The 17,532-nt window shown below is 37.8% G+C and overlaps 5 protein-coding genes across 6 annotated transcripts; 2 read left to right on the top strand and 3 right to left on the bottom strand.

Annotated features, from left to right (window-relative positions):
- Positions 1-5: 5 nt before the first annotated feature.
- On the bottom strand, positions 6-766 carry LOC105214435 (calphotin). The gene is made up of 2 exons (XM_011187865.3): positions 633-766; positions 6-571 (listed from the first exon to the last, which is right to left on the bottom strand). Exons 1-2 carry the CDS (start codon positions 756-758, stop codon positions 83-85), a joined length of 615 nt encoding a protein of 204 aa, XP_011186167.2. The 5' UTR covers positions 759-766; the 3' UTR covers positions 6-82.
- Positions 767-1,231: 465 nt separating this feature from the next.
- LOC105214436 (calphotin) lies at positions 1,232-2,049 on the top strand. The gene is made up of 2 exons (XM_011187866.3): positions 1,232-1,500; positions 1,570-2,049. The coding sequence occupies exons 1-2, from the start codon at positions 1,489-1,491 to the stop codon at positions 2,047-2,049; spliced, it is 492 nt and encodes a 163-aa protein (XP_011186168.1). The 5' UTR covers positions 1,232-1,488.
- A 2,485-nt stretch (positions 2,050-4,534) lies between these two features.
- On the bottom strand, positions 4,535-5,619 carry LOC105214437 (uncharacterized). The gene is made up of 2 exons (XM_011187868.3): positions 5,299-5,619; positions 4,535-5,183 (listed from the first exon to the last, which is right to left on the bottom strand). The coding sequence occupies exons 1-2, from the start codon at positions 5,305-5,307 to the stop codon at positions 4,896-4,898; spliced, it is 297 nt and encodes a 98-aa protein (XP_011186170.1). The 5' UTR covers positions 5,308-5,619; the 3' UTR covers positions 4,535-4,895.
- A 3,888-nt stretch (positions 5,620-9,507) lies between these two features.
- LOC105214438 (uncharacterized) lies at positions 9,508-10,451 on the top strand. Of its 2 annotated transcripts, none has more exons than XM_011187869.3 (2): positions 9,508-9,644; positions 9,716-10,446. In XM_011187869.3, exons 1-2 carry the CDS (start codon positions 9,642-9,644, stop codon positions 10,262-10,264), a joined length of 552 nt encoding a protein of 183 aa, XP_011186171.1. In that variant the 5' UTR covers positions 9,508-9,641; the 3' UTR covers positions 10,265-10,446. The 2 variants fall into 2 exon arrangements, with proteins under 2 accessions (XP_011186171.1, XP_054085582.1); XM_054229607.1 differs by having other exon boundaries at positions 9,531-9,644; positions 9,719-10,451.
- A 1,245-nt stretch (positions 10,452-11,696) lies between these two features.
- LOC105214426 (retinin) lies at positions 11,697-12,995 on the bottom strand. Its single transcript, XM_011187854.3, has 2 exons — positions 12,840-12,995; positions 11,697-12,769 (listed from the first exon to the last, which is right to left on the bottom strand). The coding sequence occupies exons 1-2, from the start codon at positions 12,849-12,851 to the stop codon at positions 11,921-11,923; spliced, it is 861 nt and encodes a 286-aa protein (XP_011186156.1). The 5' UTR covers positions 12,852-12,995; the 3' UTR covers positions 11,697-11,920.
- Between the last annotated feature and the right edge of the window lie 4,537 nt (positions 12,996-17,532).

Here is a 17,532-nt window from a genome sequence, read left to right as displayed (position 1 = left end):
TTAAGTCAAAGTAAGGTTAAGCATATGTCGTACATTTATTTAAAACAAACAAGAAGGTATATGAAGAACGCAAAATTTAAATTTAGTGATGAACAAAGTGTGCTACTGGAGCGGAAACAAACGATTTAATAACGGGAGCAGCCTGGACCACTGGCACCACTGGGGCAACAACAGACTTCACTACTGGAACATGGTGAACCACTGGGGCAGAGTACGTCTTCACAACTGGAACCCCTGGGGCAGCATGAATTACTGGAGCAGAGTATGTCTTCACAACTGGGAAGATCGGGGCAACAGTCTTCACTACTGGTGCTGAGTAGGTTTTCACAACTGGAACCACAGGGGCTGAGTAAGTTTTCACAACTGGAACGACAGGAGCAGCATGGACCACAGGAGCCAATGTTTTCACTACAGGTGTTACAATATGGGCATTGTTATGCACTTGGGTAATACTCTGATGAGAAGTTGCCGAGGGAACGCTGTGTATAACGGCACCTACTTTAGTCACAACGGGTTGAGCGATGAAACCGGGAGCAGCGGTAGCGATAGCGAAAAGGGCGACAAATGTGATCTGAAATGAAGTTGTACATTATAGTGTAGCTTATTTTAATTTGATCTATTAATGGTCTTACGTATTTGACCATGTTGTTGCTGTTTTGGTAGTGGTTTTGGTGCCTTACAGTTAGTAGTGTGGGAGCTGACTGATAATTTCCTAATAAATCCGTGCGAATTTTATACTGCAAAAAAATAAAGCTCATGCACAGTTGAGCTTATGGAACTAGGCAATACATTCGTATTGAACTTGAACTTCAAATTTGCGGAAGAGAAACGAAAAGTAAAAACCGAAAATGAAACTGAGAATGAAAATCACAAATTCACTATTATTTCAGTAGCAGTGAAATGAGAATAGAGGCCGGTTTAATTACAGCAAGGTTTCTCTTTGAATAATCTTTTGATTAGTAATAAATACAAAAAACAGAAAAAGAGTGCCCGACCTGTGAAGTCAGCAGGTGATTTAATTAGCGCCACCACATACCCATTCAAAAACCTGCCATCAAGCGCTACTTCACGACGCAATTCAATTACTCCGTTAATTAAGTGCGCAGAGTCCCTTTGAAATTCAGCAGTAAGTTTAATGATTTGGCAATTTTTTCAAACTTCCAAATTAATTGATTGCCAAGGACAGTGTATTGTCATTGTTGGTATGTTAAGCGCCAACAAGTCTTCTACTTTAGTTATTTGATGCAAGTACTTGTCATATTCATTGCAGCAGTACTTTTGTTACTACAAATGGAAGGAAACCGGCTCTTTTTCGATGATTTTGGTTTAGTTTATGATTTTTTTTCTCCCTTTACAAATACTGCATTTGGCAAAATTTAGGCTACACTCAAACTATAAATTTTGCTCGAATTTATGGAATTAGCATCAGTCAGACTCTACGTTTTAAGTAGTTCATTTCAGCTTCAACAAGCCTATTAACTAAGCAAGATGTTCAAATACGTAAGTTTACAAATTAGGGTTCTTAATTCACGATAACTGTACATGAAAAAATTCCTCTCTTTAAAATAGGTAACTTTTATCGCCCTCTTCGCTTTCGCCACCGCTGCACCCGGTTTCATCGCTCAACCTGTGGTAGCTAAAGTAGGTGCCGTTGTTCATAGTGTTCCCTCGGCAACCTCTCACCAGAGCATCACTCAAGTGCATAATAACGCCCATATTGTTACACCTGTAGTGAAAACTTTGGCTCCAGTGGTGCATGCTGCTCCAGTCGTCCCCTTTGTGAAGACCTACTCAGCTCCCGTGGTTCCAGTTGTGAAGACCTACTCCGCTCCTGTGGTTCCCGTAGTCAAGACTGTTGCTCCGGTCTTCCCAGTTGTGAAGACATACTCTGCTCCAGTAATTCATGCTGCCCCGGTGGTTCCAATTGTGAAGACATACTCTACCCCTGTGGTTCATCATGTTCCTGTTGTAAAGTCAGTGGTTGCACCAGTAGTCCCTGTGGTTAAATCGGTTGTTGCTGCTCCAGTTGCTCACATTGTACATCATTAAAAATTAGATTGGTTATTAAAATAAAACATGGTTGACTGGAAAAAGCCTCGTAGCCTTTTCTTTTTTCTCCGTGGATTACAAATGGAAGGTTGCGTGTTCTAGTCGACGGTATTTATTAAGATACAAGGTAAGATCATCACCGAAATACATATGTCAATATAATGAAATGACTTTCGAATTTCCACAAATTTTTGGATGGAATAGATGATCTGTACAAAGCCATAAAATGACAATCGCTCATAACAATTCATACTCCATCGTCTTCTAAAAAATAACTCGAAGGAAATTTATTAATTGAAAAAGTTAGAAAAACAACTGAACTACGGACTTGCCGAACACTAAAACACCTTTTTTTTTTAAATTTTGGCATTGAACGATTGATTAGGTAAATGGATCCTAAACTAACTCCTAAGAGTAATAAATTAGAAAAAGTAACTTCATAAGCGAATGGACAAAGGAAGATACCAAAGTCAAATTGTCGCGCTTTCATCGTAGTCTTCAGCAAAAACATTAACATATCTCAATTAAGACGTCACTGAACGAACAAGCTTCTAAACTGAAAAATTCACGGTAAAAACTCTCGTCATCTCCAATGGAATATTTGAATTGCGGCCTCTTGCGCCACTCTTTAAATTACTATATATCCGAAATCTTCAACTTTAGCAGTATTTTTTCGGTTAATTTGTGCAGTATGCTTTATGGATGAACTTTCTATATTTAAAGGTCATCCTAATATGTACAAATACTGTTTTTGGGCTCAAACAAAATAAGCTAAAATTCCATTGTATACTTTTGTCACAGAGTGTAAATGAATGAGGTCTACACCTACTTCGTGATCACCAACACAGACTTGAAAAGCATAGCCGACTCAATACAGTTGTTAGATATAATATCATGTATATACGAGTAAGTCTGAGTTTTTAAGTCGAAGTACAAGTACGAGAGTATCTGAGTACATTTACCACTCAAATTCGCCAACCGCTCATAAACTGATTTGGGTGCGTTTGGTTTAGGGGTTTCGTTAAATTTGGGAAACTTGAAGCTAACCAGTGCACACTTCGGTTTCGGTATGCCCAAGCGATGTGGCAAAGAAACAATGTTGCTGAACGACACGCAACATTTGATATTCAAGTTCAATGCGAACATGTTTCATACGATTATTTACGTTACATAAATCTACAGGTATGTCGCGGCAGACGCACAAGTGTACCATACAGTATTCTCCACTTAATTGAATAGTAAAAATTACGCAACTTAATTACCCATTGATTTCATTTGGTTTTTCTATCTGAAAATGAATTTCTCAGTTTTTTAAGTTAAATTAATGTTTTACCCGAAGTTAGTGGAATGAAAAATTAAACTCTCAGATATTTACTCTTATAGAAATTGACCGCTGGTTTCAATAGCAAGAAATATTCCTCATTTTATATCTTCAAATTAAAATTGTTTACTTTCTTGTGTATTTAATCGAAGAGATTGCTAACGATGAACAAAAATACCTATTTTTTTAATATTTTCGCTTCTGCGTGATTTAATAACTCTGTGATAACTTAATCCATCAATCCGAACATATTTTGAGTTGGACAAAAATGCATATATTCGGTATACTTTGCTACGAGTTGTGAAAGTGTGACCGAATTGGCGAAACAATTATATTATTAGAATACGAATTTTGAGTTATTATCCCGTCCAATTACATTATCACCCTATAAGGGAGACCTCACAATCTGCCCCAAATACCGTGGTATAAGTCTCCTCAATATCGCAAAAGACGGCTATATAAACTGACGTTGAGCAACACCAAAAGCTCTGTCAGAATCGGGAAGAACCTCTCCGAGCCGTTCGATACCAAACGAGGTTTCAGACAGGGCGACTCACTATCGTGCGACTTCTTCAATCTATTGCTGGAAAAAAGGATACGAGATAATCATGATGACGACTGATCATATGAAGACTGATTAAAGCTCTGGTAAATCACAAAGCAGCAGAGTGCACTAGCACCTTGTAGCCCTTTTCGATTCGCAAATCGTTAAAAAGTAAAGAATATAAAAACCTTGTACTGCACGCTTGTGCTAATTCCTCCTGAGACGTATGCACTGTAGAGGTCTATGTTAGAACCAACGTGAGCTCTTTTAATAATAATTGAGAAACAGTACAGTACACGGCACAGTTTCAGTATCCAAAAATACAAAAGGAGATTATTTTACTAAATTTAAATACTGGAAACTTGAAATAAGTTCGTAGTCTTTATCAAATATTTGAAAGCGGAACTAGTAACGTTGTTGTTTAGTCCAACAAGATATGACTTAGCGGCTTACCCAATAATTACAATTTTTTAAGACGATTGGAGAACTCTTACAGAGTTCACTGTGAAACTAGCCCACAAGTAGTAAGGTTCTCCTCTCACTTTTCATTCTTGCACTCGCACATAAATGCTTTGATCTCTAATTTTGTAGATTTCAGGTAACAACAACTCTTCCTCGAAATTAAACACGTTTATGCATAAAAATCTTTATTCCAGGTATTCACACATATTCACTACAGAATTAATTCAATAATAATCGTTTCGTAAGCTTCTTTCTACTAACTACTAAAGCAAACCACATTCACTAATACACAGTACTCTTAGCTCATAATATCAACAGTAGAACTCGTATATATATTTACAACTATCTATTAAGTATAGGAAAAACAACAAGCATTTTAATCGCTGCTTTTTCGCGATCTCCTCACCTCATATACATATATTGCACAAGCGCACATTTAAGTACGTTTATATATTGTAGTACATGTACACCAGCTCGCATTACTCATATATCCCAACCCACATAGAGCCCACGCGCCCTTCACTCGGGCACATAGACGGGACTGATATCCAGCACCTCATGCCGCTCGTCCAAACGTTCGTTGCGCGCCAACGTGCGATTCACATCCAACGGTTCCACATAGCCCAACGAACGACCCATAGGCGCCAGCACGAGATGCGCATGCGTCTGCGATGAACCCTGATAGGAGACCACCGAAGGCGCCGCGTCGATCACAATACCCGCCGCTACAGCACGCTCCACCGGCTGAGCCATACAATGGTAATGGAAAACCACGCAGCTGAGGAAAAGCGCGACAAATGTGGAAAACTGCAAGAAAAAAACGAAAATGTTCGAGTGTGTGTGTGTGAAAATGTGAATGGTAATTGCAACAGCACAGCGGATTGGCTAAATCCCGTTTACACAGTTATACAGTTGTACTTACGTGCTTCATGTTTACGTGCTCGAACAATTCCAATTCTTCAAAACGCTCGATACTTAGCGCGCGCTGCTGAAATGACGGTTGACTAGGAAAGCGCAATGCCGCGGACAGACTGACTGGCTGACTGATCACTGGGTTGATGGTTCGCCTGCCGCTGCTGGCTCACAGACTGACTAACTCAGCTGAGCGAATGAGCGCGGTGAGTGGGTACTTAGCTCGCCGGTCGACGCTTGCGATCGCTGCCATAAAGCATGGGTACGCGTTACTCGAGTGAATGCGCCCAGCAATGTATCGTTGCGGTTGCGGTAAAAACTTGATTTCATATGCCCACAAACACGTACATATTGTAATAAATATAGTAAAAACATGGGTAAATATATATAAATGTAAGTGACTAGATAAGTAGTACTCTAGGGTATTTGTATTTACCTATGCCTTTTATTGGAATAGTCAATAACAAAAGCAAAAAAAAAGTGGTAATAACAATGCAATGGAAGCGTGTAAAATGAAGCAGAAATAAGAAACGTCAATGGCGCGCACACTATGCGTAATTTTCGCGCCATTAGAGGAGTGGCTGGCAAGCAGAGAAGTGGAGGAACACTCGCGAACAGCGCCTAAATGGTGATACCCTTCACCTATTCTTTCTGTGCGCATTATGTTGTGGCTAAAATTGTACCTTGTAAAATTCACGAAACTGATGGTCGAGTTGTTCGTAGTTCATTGATACTCATTAACAGAATTACCGTTTCTGAGACGATCTAAACAATCACACATTTCGGAACCCATCCAAGTACTCAATTCTTCGTCGAATTCGATATTAAAGTAAGAAGAGTTGCCTCGCCCTGGAATGACCGATCATGCATTCCCAGAGACAACACAGAACCTTTAATCGCTCGGCTTCTTGAGACAATATATGGTAGAGCAACACGCCAGAAATACATGGGACATTATGAATTGAAGACAGACAAAAAGTCTCCTACTTTCAGAAATGAGGAAATTAAGTAATAAATACATATATTATGGAATATTACACTGAGATCGTACCTTCAGAAGTGTAATAAAGCGCAATTGGCCGAATGTATGTGAGGAAGATATTGAAACGTGTTTTAATGTAGATCTGAGACCGTTCAACCTTTAAAGCGTTTACGAGGCACATCTCCGCGGCTTCTAATGTTTAAATCCAAAAGAAATTGTTCAGAAAGGTGGAGAAACTCAGAAAATTATCCAATTCCGCGAACTGCTGGATTGTACGTTTTTGAGACTCACTTGGAAGCTTAGTAAATAGCCTATAATAAGAATAAGTACAGCCTATAATGAGCCATTTCGTCAATTTAAATTATTGAATATGCAAATTCGAATCCCACAAGCTCCAAAATGTCCGACGATATTCATACTTTGACTCGACTTTATTTTCATTTCAAATTATGATGATAGGGTATAGCATAATAGTGGGAGAACCCCGACATTTACTAACTGCAAAGGTACACGAGAAAATATCAATAAAAGGCAATAAATAAATAAATAAAAAAAACACAAAAAGCAAAGCTATTTAAATTGTTACGGTTGTAGGTGTCAGCAAAGCGATTGTGGAGTTGACTTTTTCCTAGCTCAAGCTTAAGTTGCGTAAGAGGCTTTCGTGAAAGAAGTAAACGTAAGTAAATAAAAATAAAATGCAAGTTGACGATGAAAATAGAAAAAATAACAAATAAGCTATTGAAGGTTGATTGAACACGACGTTGAGTTGAGTTGAGTCAAATATGCACACACACACACACACACCCATATGGATGCATAAAAGTATTAAGTTCAAAATATATTAAATAACTACATTAAAAGCTTAAATTGCCCGCAGCAAATGAGCAAAGCATCTAGTTAAGTTATAACATAAGCACGGTCAGATGTAGTTATGTACATACATATACGAGGTATAGGTATATATTATAAATATATATGTACATATGTATGTATGTATTCAAAACCACCAAAAACCAATTGCTTTCAAATTATCTCAGTTGAAATATTGGCAATTGTAACCGCAATGAAAAGCAAGAAACACACTCCTTAACAAGCCCTGCTGGGAAAAGAGGCAACAGTCAAAGCATTTGAGGGTAACGAGGGCTATAAAACGTTATAAATATTTAGGGATATAATTTTAATTGTTTTGAATATTTAATAGATAAAGATAATTGGTTTATGATTTCTCAACAATTATTACTTTTCCATCACTCTTCTATGTAAAAAACATGCTTATTTCTCACGAACTTACTTGTTACTGAAGTTCCGTACTCTAATCTGGGATCTAAAACATATGCGTTCAGCGTTAACTTATAAAATGCTCAGCAGTATCCATTACATAATCACCAATCGTCTTAAAGTGAATATCTAAATAGAAGCCAGATCTTAATGTTTTGTTTTCTATAGGTTTACCTTCAAGAAGACAAGCTCTCGTTGCTATTGGTAAAAAACTGGGTATATGAGAGTTAGGGGAAGTTATAACCCGATTTTTTACCATTTTTGGTACAGAGACAAACTGTTATAAGAACAAGTAAGGAAAGTCTAAGTTCGGGTGCAACCGAACATTTTATACTCTCGCAATTTATTGATAACACACAATTTGACCCAATTTTAAAATCCTATAATTAGGTATATGAGAGCTAGGGGAAATTATAACCCGATTCTAACCATTTCTGGTACTGAGACACACTATTAGAAGAAAAATATTTCCTCTGAATTAAATTAAGATACCTGAGCGATTTACCGAAATTTTCGGTGAAAAATTACCATGGGGCTCTGAATTCTTTATATCCGATATTCGGGGCTTTGAAAAGTTATAGTCCGATTTCGAAAACATTTTCATAAGTGAAGCCACAGATGATATACAGTATTTGTTTAGTTTTATTTCGCAATCTTCATTGGTTCCTTATGTATATATTATAAAATGAAGGAATAAGATGGAGTTCAAAATTGAGTTACATGAGAAGCTGTCGTGGTTATGAACCGATTTCATCCATTTTCCACACGTGTCATCAGGGATTCAAGAAAATATTATATTTCGAATTTCATTCGAATCGGTCGAGTAGTTCCTGAGATATGGTTTTTGACCCATAAGTGGGCGATGCCACGCACATTTTCCATTTTGTAAAAAAAAATCTGAGTCCAGCTTCCTTCTGCAATTTCTGTATTTAGTATTTCTGTAAAATTTAGTATTTCTGTCGTTTTTCGTTAGTGAGTTAACCAACTTTTAGTAATTTTCAACCTAACCTTTGTATGGGAGATGGGCGTGGTAATTATCCGATTTCAACTATTTTCATGGTGTGTGGTGGGGTATGTAAGAGAACCGACTGTAGAAAGGTTGGTTTATATGACTTTATTAGTTTGCGAGTTAAATAAAAATAACCGATTTGTGGGCGGGGCCACGCCCACTTCCCCAAAAAAATTACATCCAAATATGCCCCTTCCTAGTGCGAACCTTTATTACAAATTTTATAACTTTATGTATGGCTTAGTTATGACACTTAATGTGTTTTCGGTTCTCCCCATTTTGTGGGCGTGGCATTGGTTCAATTTTGCCCATCTTCGAAAGCAACCTCTCTTCCTCTGGGTGCCAAGGAATATGTGTTCCAAGTTTCATTAAGATATCTTAATTTTTACTCAAGTTATCGCTTGCACGGACAGACGCACAGACGGACGGACATACATCAGGATCAACTCCACTCGTCATCCTGATCATTTATATAAATGTATATAAGCCCATATCTAACTCTTTTATTTTTTGGTGACACAAACAACCGTTTTGTGAACAAAACTATAATACCCTGTGCTTTTCTTACAGGGTGTTCTTTTGTACATAAAAACGGAACTGCCGAAGCACATAAACATTTTCGACGAAATTATTGTAGGACACAACTTCGCCGCGAAAGTAATCACAAAAATTTTATTTAAGAGTAATTTATATTTCTTGGTGAGATACACGCATGATTGCAACTGACCTTAACCGTTGACAAAAACATAGAGCAGAAATATGTTTTTACGTTAACTGTGAAGACAGTTACCGTTAGTATCTACATCTGCATACGCAAGCAGGTAAATATATGACTAAACATTTTCGAAATGTAAAACCGCGTGAACATTTGTGGCTGTTGCACGAGCGCGACTCCAGTTCAAGGCGCCAGGCAACACAGCCAGACCCAGACCAGCCAGACAAATGGGTTTGCCAATGCGACTGCAACGTATAAATTCAATTCACGCGCATCAAAGCTGCTAATCTCAATTTGCGTAGCGCGGCAAACGCATTGTCTCAAGACAACAACAAAATACAACGAATAAAAGAAACACATACATACATAATGGTAATATCTAAATTTGCATCTCGAAACTATAAACATACATTTGTATATATATTTATTTGATTTCTTTGCAGCAGTTTCTGCTTATTCTCTTCGCCTGTATTGCCACATGTCGGGCCGACTTATTGGCCTTGTCTCCCGATGATTTCCAGCAAGCGGGCGACATTAAAATCGCAACCATTGTACACAACACCCCTTCCGCCGTCTCCCACACCACATTCACACGCGTGCATAATCCGCACGGCAGCGGCAGCCAACTCGGCCAGACCACGCAGCCGCAACTCGCCAGCACGGCAGCCACACAAACGGCGGTGCATCAGCCGAAGCCGTCCGTTGTCGTCCAACCCGTCTACACGACGCAACAATTGAGTGTCTACCCAACAACCGTTATAAAGCATGACTTGCCAAAAGCTCAGTTGGTGGAAAATATTGCATCTCCAGCTGCAGCTGTCGCTGGTGGTACGCCCGTCGTCAACTCATTGACACATACGCCGGCACATTTGGCATACTCGGCACGGCCCATTGTATATCAGATGCTTCCGGAAATAAAACCGGTGAGAGCAATTAGTTTCGAAGAATCGGTACCTAGTCCAAGGAATAAGCATTACTACCGCACTCAGTAGAATTGAGAACAGAACTGAAATGTTGCCATAAATAAAATAAAATATAGAAATAGAAAAAGAAAAAGATTTTCGTAGTCACTTATGCATGCTATTTATACTAGAGCTCTTGGTGTTCGACTAATCGACTAACCGAATTAACCGAATAGGGCATTATTCGAATAATAATATTCGGTTTGCACTATTCGGTTAGTCGTAAGTTGTCGACTATTCGATTAACCGTTCGTTGTCGACTATTCGAATAGTGAAAGTTCATTATATTTCTATGTTTATTTAAAAATGTGAGACTCATGAAATATGCTAAAACAAATAAAAACAAACAAAAATCAAAGGCTGCTTGGATTTCCAACACTTTTCAATTATTCAAATGCTCGCAGCGGAGCAACTATTCGAATAATAACAGCAGAGCAACTATTCGAAAAATCGTAGAAGAACGAACGGTTAATATTAGTACGAACGGTTACAAACCGGATATTCGAATAATCGGTTTTCAGGTTAATCGATTAATTTTAAGAGCCCTAATTTATACAATCTTAAATGAACGTAAATGGGCCAGAGTCATTATGATTTCTTCAGACAACTGGAGTTCATTTGGATTCATAAGCCTCCACCTGATATTGGTGATAGAATATATGGTCCTTTTAATTTTAATAAATACGATAAATTCTTTCAAAATCCGAAGTTTTAATAACTACTCCTTTGTTTGGGTCTTCCACTCCGTAGCGAAGGATCTAACCGCTGATCCCAGTAGAGGTACTTTTTTCAATAGTTTTTTTTTTTGACAAATCACGGGTGAGTAGTGTCAAGCTGTCATGTTATTTTTGTTCAGTATTGTTTGGCTTTTCATCATGGAAAGGCTTACGCCTGAACAACATTTACAAATTGTTAAACTTTACTTAAAATTCACATTCTGTAAGGATAGTGTTTCGCGCGCTTCTCTCAACTTATGGTCAACATATGTAATCGTCCTACTGAGCGTACTATTCGCAACACCATCACCGAATAGACCACGCCCCCCGCAGTAAAGATATAATATAGCCGTAGCTGAGAGTGTACACGAAGACCGTAGTGAGTCTCACTGACTTAAGGTGCATTTTACGTCGACATCTAAAATTGAAAGGGTACAAAATACAGCTTGTACAAGGATATCCGACGTCTTTGAACCAAATTCTGTTCAGAGATGAGGCTCATTTCTGGCTGGGTATGTAAACAAGGAAAATTACCGCATTTGGACAGAGAGCAACCTGAATGGCATCAATTTATTGTGCCGGTCTTTAGACCAATAAATTAGTATTTTCTGTGTTTTTTTTTTTTAGTAGGGAACCTCGAAATGTAAAATATATATTATATATGAAATATAAAAGTTTTTTTATAGAAGTTGGCACTGAAATGGTGTATAGGCGCTATGTCGTAAGTATTAAAGAAAACAATGTGATTAGAGTTTAATTTTGTTATTCCAAAAAGTATTAACTTAACGAAAATAATGAGGCCAAAAAGCATGTGTGAATTTAAAGGTTAGAAATCACACGCGATATACAATTTTGAATTTTCAATTTCTAAACAAATTTCTTCTAAATTATCAGCCTGGAACACAGTAAGCAGTTTCAAAAGATTTTTAAGTAAATTGTTGCTAGATCAGCGATGAGAGCATCCATTGCCTCATTGTTTGTATTTGTAGTTGACACTGCTGTTGGCGTTGCTTGCAATCGAGGTGACGCTGGCGCTAGCACTTGCACTTGCCTTTGTATTGCCGGAACGGACGAGTGTGGTTTCAGGTGCGAAGATGAGCGGGGTGTGATAGGCGCGTAACACTTGTGACGTGATTGTACGCACTGCGGGTGCCACAATGGGTGTGACCACACGCGCATGCTTATGCACCACCGTCTGACTCTGATGCGACACGGCAGTTGGTATTTTCTGCACCACTTCACCTACCTTGGCGACGGTCGGCTCGTGAATGGTAATTGTTTCCGGTGCGATAACAGTACGTAAGCCGGGACGTGTCGAGATGGTGATGGGCAGAGACAGAGTCTCTGCGGGCAAGATGTGATGTTGGAGGGTTGCTGTGGAGCTGCCGCTAGATGGTAGTTTTATCGAAGATGAGACACGCAATGACGAGCGCGATGCCGATGCAGAGGCTACAGACGAACCAGCAGAGGCGACGGCTTTTAGGCGAGTTGCGGCGGATGGTGTGGGAGCTGCAGTGCCTGAAACTGGTGCAGAGTTGGCTAACGCTGTGACTGATGCGGGCGCCAGAGGTTCCTGCTCGCCTGTTGCGGGGCCCGTCACATCGTTGTTCTCCTCCTCGTCTTCACACGATGTAACAGTGTTTGATTGTAACTGCTGCTGCTGCGGTTGCTGGGGATATTGGCTTTTGGCTGTCAAGGATATTGTCTGGGATGGCTTAGTGGCTGCTCTGCTGCTGCCGCCGCCGATGATATTGTACAGACCGTCCGGCTCCGGTGAGGCAACACTGCAGAGAATGCAAGTGCTTAGTAGTAGTGGCAACTGCGGATGGAGATTTATGAGTTGGAATATGTATAAGCAAGAGCTCTTAAGTTATTTAATTAAGGCTCACCAATTTGAACATTGTTATATCGCACAATCTTTCAAAATGTTTGCTTTAGAAAATACCAGTGTCTTACTGATGCTCCAGCATTGTTTTCAGGAAGCTTTTATACTCATTAAATGCCGTTGCAGCTGAGTGACTCGACGTCAATCGCACAGAACAGAACGTCTTGGATTTCATTTAAATTTCTATGCAGTACCAATGAAATAGAATAATACTATATTTTCATCGCATCATCGGTTCACTGGGCAGATGATTGAAGCTTTGAATTATGAGCGCATATTACGTATAACCTGTTTGTGCATTACAACATTGCGACAATAAGTGTGATATAATTTTTTGTATAATAACATCACAGCTATCCTAGTAACTAATGATTTTTTTTTTTTTAATTTTTTTTTTTTTTATTTATTTATTTATTTAGAAGAGAAATAATTATAAACAATTACTCCACTTATATATACAAAGCACTAGCTGCCAAGGCCTTCGGCTTGAATAATCATAAATCTAAGGTATATAATTAATACGATTGCAATTCAAATAGTTAATAGTGTGTTAAGAATGATATATACAATTACTTAAAATTTAAATATTTAACTTGCTAGACTTTAAGAATTTTACAAAAAGGTTAACGTTATTGTCGTCTGTACGATTAAGTAAGTCCGAGGGTTTCATGTTGCCAAAAATCAAAACTCTGAGCTGTTGTAGAGGTGAGCATCTGTCGAGGATATGGTTTATTGTGAAATCTCCAAAGCCACATAAAGGGCAATTAGGTTTGTTTGTACCATTCAAAAGGTGTCCATGTGTGGCAAGTGTATGTCCAATCCTGATGCGTATAAATGTTTTTATATTCTTGCAGGTGTTGTTATTTGAATAATGAGGTGCTTTCCCTAATGGATTTGCAAGTTTGTAATGATGGTTGTAGCTTATCTAATCGTTTTGAAAACAGTCGTTGATGTGTTGTTTGACATACTGCTTAATATCTTTCATGGTAAAATAAGCTGACATATGTAGTGGTTCTTTGCTAGCTGCTTTTGCACGTATGTCGGCCATTTCATTTCCTTTGATTCCAACGTGTGCAGGAACCCACATAATTTTGATTTTGTTATTACATTTGTTTATGAGGTTTCGAATTTTAGTGACCATAGGGCAATCGTTTAATTGGTTGAAAATGGCATCTATGGCGGATTTACTATCACTGCAGATAATGGTTTTATTTCCACTATTCAAAGCAAAGAGTACAGCTTCTAATATGGCAGCTGTTTCAGCTGTGAATATTGAGCAGTACGATGGCAAAACAAAGGCAGCTATTGTGGCACCGACCTTATTTGTCACAGCAAACGTGGTAGAGGTATCACTTTTAGATCCGTCTGTAAAAATAAAATCCCACTCATCGCTATATGGTCCTATACTTTCATTATATAGTTGTATATATTCGGTGTTGCTGGTGGAATTCTTCTGGTGCTGTTGTATGTCGTTAATCCGGCACGACGATAATGTCAGCGATGGTGGAGTTAATGGTGATTGAATCAATGAAGGGCACGTAAATAATCCTATTTGTTTAGAAGTCATGAGACAGCGTACGATGGTTGAAGGTTTGTGGTACGTGCGTGAACTTTGGATAGCGCTATTTACATCCTTAAGTATTAACTCATTTCGACACAGAAGCAACTTTGGGATGAGTAACATAGTGTTATATGAGATTCTCTGGGATATATCTGGTAATCCGGATTCTGCTAAAATTGCTTTGATCGGTGATGTTGGTGCTTTTAAGAGTTTGATATTGGTTTTGGCACTGTGTCTGTAAATAGCAAGTCCATAGTCAATTTTTGATAATATTAAGGCTCTTGTGACATTAATGAGCGTGTTTGTGTGACATAAGCAATGTTTCGATGACAAAAATTTAATGATATTTAGTCTAAGAAATAAGTTTGATCGGATATATTTACAATGTTCTTTATAAGAAAGAGTTTTATCAAATATAATACCTAGTATTTTTAAACTTTGGGTATGTGGGATTTGGATATTAGAAATTGATAGAATAGGGAAGGAGCAGTTGTGTTTTCTACAAATATGAAATGTGGAGCTTTTGTTTAATGATATCTTTGCTCCGGATATTTCAGACCATTTATTGACATCATTTAGTATCTTTAGAAATATACGTTTAACTTGATTCAGATCTTTAATTTTTGTAAAAACCACAACATCATCTGCGTAAATAAAGTGATGCGTTCGAGGGTTGGAACTAATAATGGTGCTGACTTTATTAAATGCTATTATGAAAAGCGTAACGGAGAGCGGTGAACCTTGAGATATACCATTGTATAATTTAAAAACTTGTGAAGTGCATTTATTGACACATACGGTAAATTTTCGATTATAGAAAATCGATTCTACAACGTTAAACATTTTGATGCCAATTTTCCAGCGCTTAAGTTCACTGAGTACCATGTGACCTCCGACTCTATCAAACGCTTCGAAATCTAGGCTAAGTACCGAAGCGTGGTTACGGGTTGCCAAGTTTGTGGATACGAAATGTTCGAAATGTAGTAGGGGGTCTATAACTCCCAACCCTTTTTGAAATCCGAATTGGTGCTGGCTTATGAGTCCATTTGCTTTAGCGAACCACATTAGTCGGGTAGAGATGATTTTTTCTAAAGTCTTAGATATACAAGGTAAAAGGGAAATTGGTCGGTAATTCTCAATGTAGGAACTTGGTTTATTGGGTTTAGGAACAGGAATGATTGTGGAAATCTTCCATTGCTGAGGGTATACACCAGAGTTTAGTATTTTATTATATAGTATGACAAGTCTATATTTAAGGGAGTATGGGATATTTTTTAGGATGGGATAGGATATTTTATCAGAACCAGGGGTCTTTCCTCTCAGCGTTGAGATTGTAGTTTCGAATTCATTAAGCGTAATATCAGCTTCAATATGAAGCGCTTTTGATGAAGGTGTTGGGTTAGTATATGTTTCTTTCTCGCTTTGAGCTTTCAATGAGTTAAAGTTAGGGGGGGAATTTGGATCAGAAGAGTATGATGACCACGTTTCTGCAAATTTTTCCGCGATTTCTTGAGACATATAAACAGGTCCAAATTGTGTGTTAATATGGGATATATTAAATTTTTGTGAGGACCCAGTTAGCATTTTTATGTCTGACCATATTTTTTTAGAATTCTTAGTTGGGTTTATGTTGGCTGTTAACTCTTCTAATGATTGCCTTTTAGCCAATTTTAACTCCTTTCTAAAGATCGCGTTAGCCTTTTTATATTCAATCAGATTAGGGTCAGTTCTGTTAAGTTTAAATTTTTTTCACATATATTTTTTCTTGTTTCTAAGGGTTGAAAGTATATTTGTCCAATAAGGCAGCTTTGTTGAGAACATTTTGGTGTTATTTGAGGGTATGGCAAAATGAGCTGCAGATCGAATAATTGTTTTAATGGCAAATGCTTCAGCATTTACATTTTCACAAGGGCGCCTAGTATTAGATAAATATGTTGAAATATTACAGAACTTTGTCCAGTCAGCCTTATCAGTCAAAAATTTAGACCTTGGTTTGATATTGTAAGATTTAGGAATGGAGAGGGAAGTAACTATTGGAAAGTGATCGCTATTGTGAAGATCATCTATTGTATGTGAAGAAAGTTTTGGTGCTATAAGGGATGAGGCTAGGATAATGTCTGGATGGGTAAAGGTGCCATGTGTAGAGAAGTGTGTTGGGAGCCCATCATTCAAAACAATAAGGTCATGTGAAAGAATTATATTTTCAATGATTTCACCCCTTTTATTCACGGTCCCCAAAGTGGACACCATGCGTTAAAATCTCCCAAAATAATAATTGGTGTAGTGAATGAGTTTAAAATATTAGAAAGTTCTATATAAGAAAAATTCTGATGAGGTGGAATGTAACAGTTAACAATAGTGAATTTAAATCCGATTTCGATTTCTATGGCTAAGCAAGAGATGTTGCTGTTGATAGGAATTTGCTTATGATTTACTGATTTAATAAATATTGCGATACCTTATTTAACGCATGTATGTTGAGAGCTATTGTGAAAATAACTAAAGTATTTATTAGGAGGGCAAATCTTTTTATGAATAGGTATATGAGTTTCTTGAAGTGATATAATTTCTGGTCCAAATTCATTAATAAGAATATTTAAATCAGGGTAGTTATTAAGTAGACCGTTTATGTTCCATTGCAAAATTCGCATAATTTACTCTATCATTTCATTATTTGTTGACGGAGGGGAGAATACTGTAGGTAGTGGAGTGAAAATTGCAGAAGATGTTAGTGCTGGAGATGTAAGGTAAGAGAGCAACGAGGAGATCATTGCTTGTGTTTGAGAGTCATCGACTGATGCTGCTGTGTTTGTTGTGGCATTTGCTGTGGTGTAATTGTTTTCGTTGGTTTCTTTTGTTTCTTTTTCATTATTTTTAGAAGATAGAGTTCTGTAGAGGTAATTTGGGTGTTTTTGTTGTTTTCTTGAGAGTTGTCAGAATTATTTTTAGTTATGTTGGCAAATGTAGTGGAGTTTTCAAAGAGAGGAGGAGATGAGTAGGATTTATGTATTTTTATTGCTTCACGCATGGAACATTTTTTGTCTGTTTTTATTGTTATTATTTGTTTCATTTGTAAATATTTGGGACATGTTTTGTCAGAAGAGGGGTGATTACCTGAGCAATTAACGCAAGAGGT

Source organism: Zeugodacus cucurbitae, chromosome 4, assembly GCF_028554725.1.
Source record: "Zeugodacus cucurbitae isolate PBARC_wt_2022May chromosome 4, idZeuCucr1.2, whole genome shotgun sequence".
In the NCBI taxonomy this organism is placed as follows: domain Eukaryota; kingdom Metazoa; phylum Arthropoda; class Insecta; order Diptera; family Tephritidae; genus Zeugodacus; species Zeugodacus cucurbitae.
This window is presented reverse-complemented; position numbering and strand designations above follow the sequence as displayed.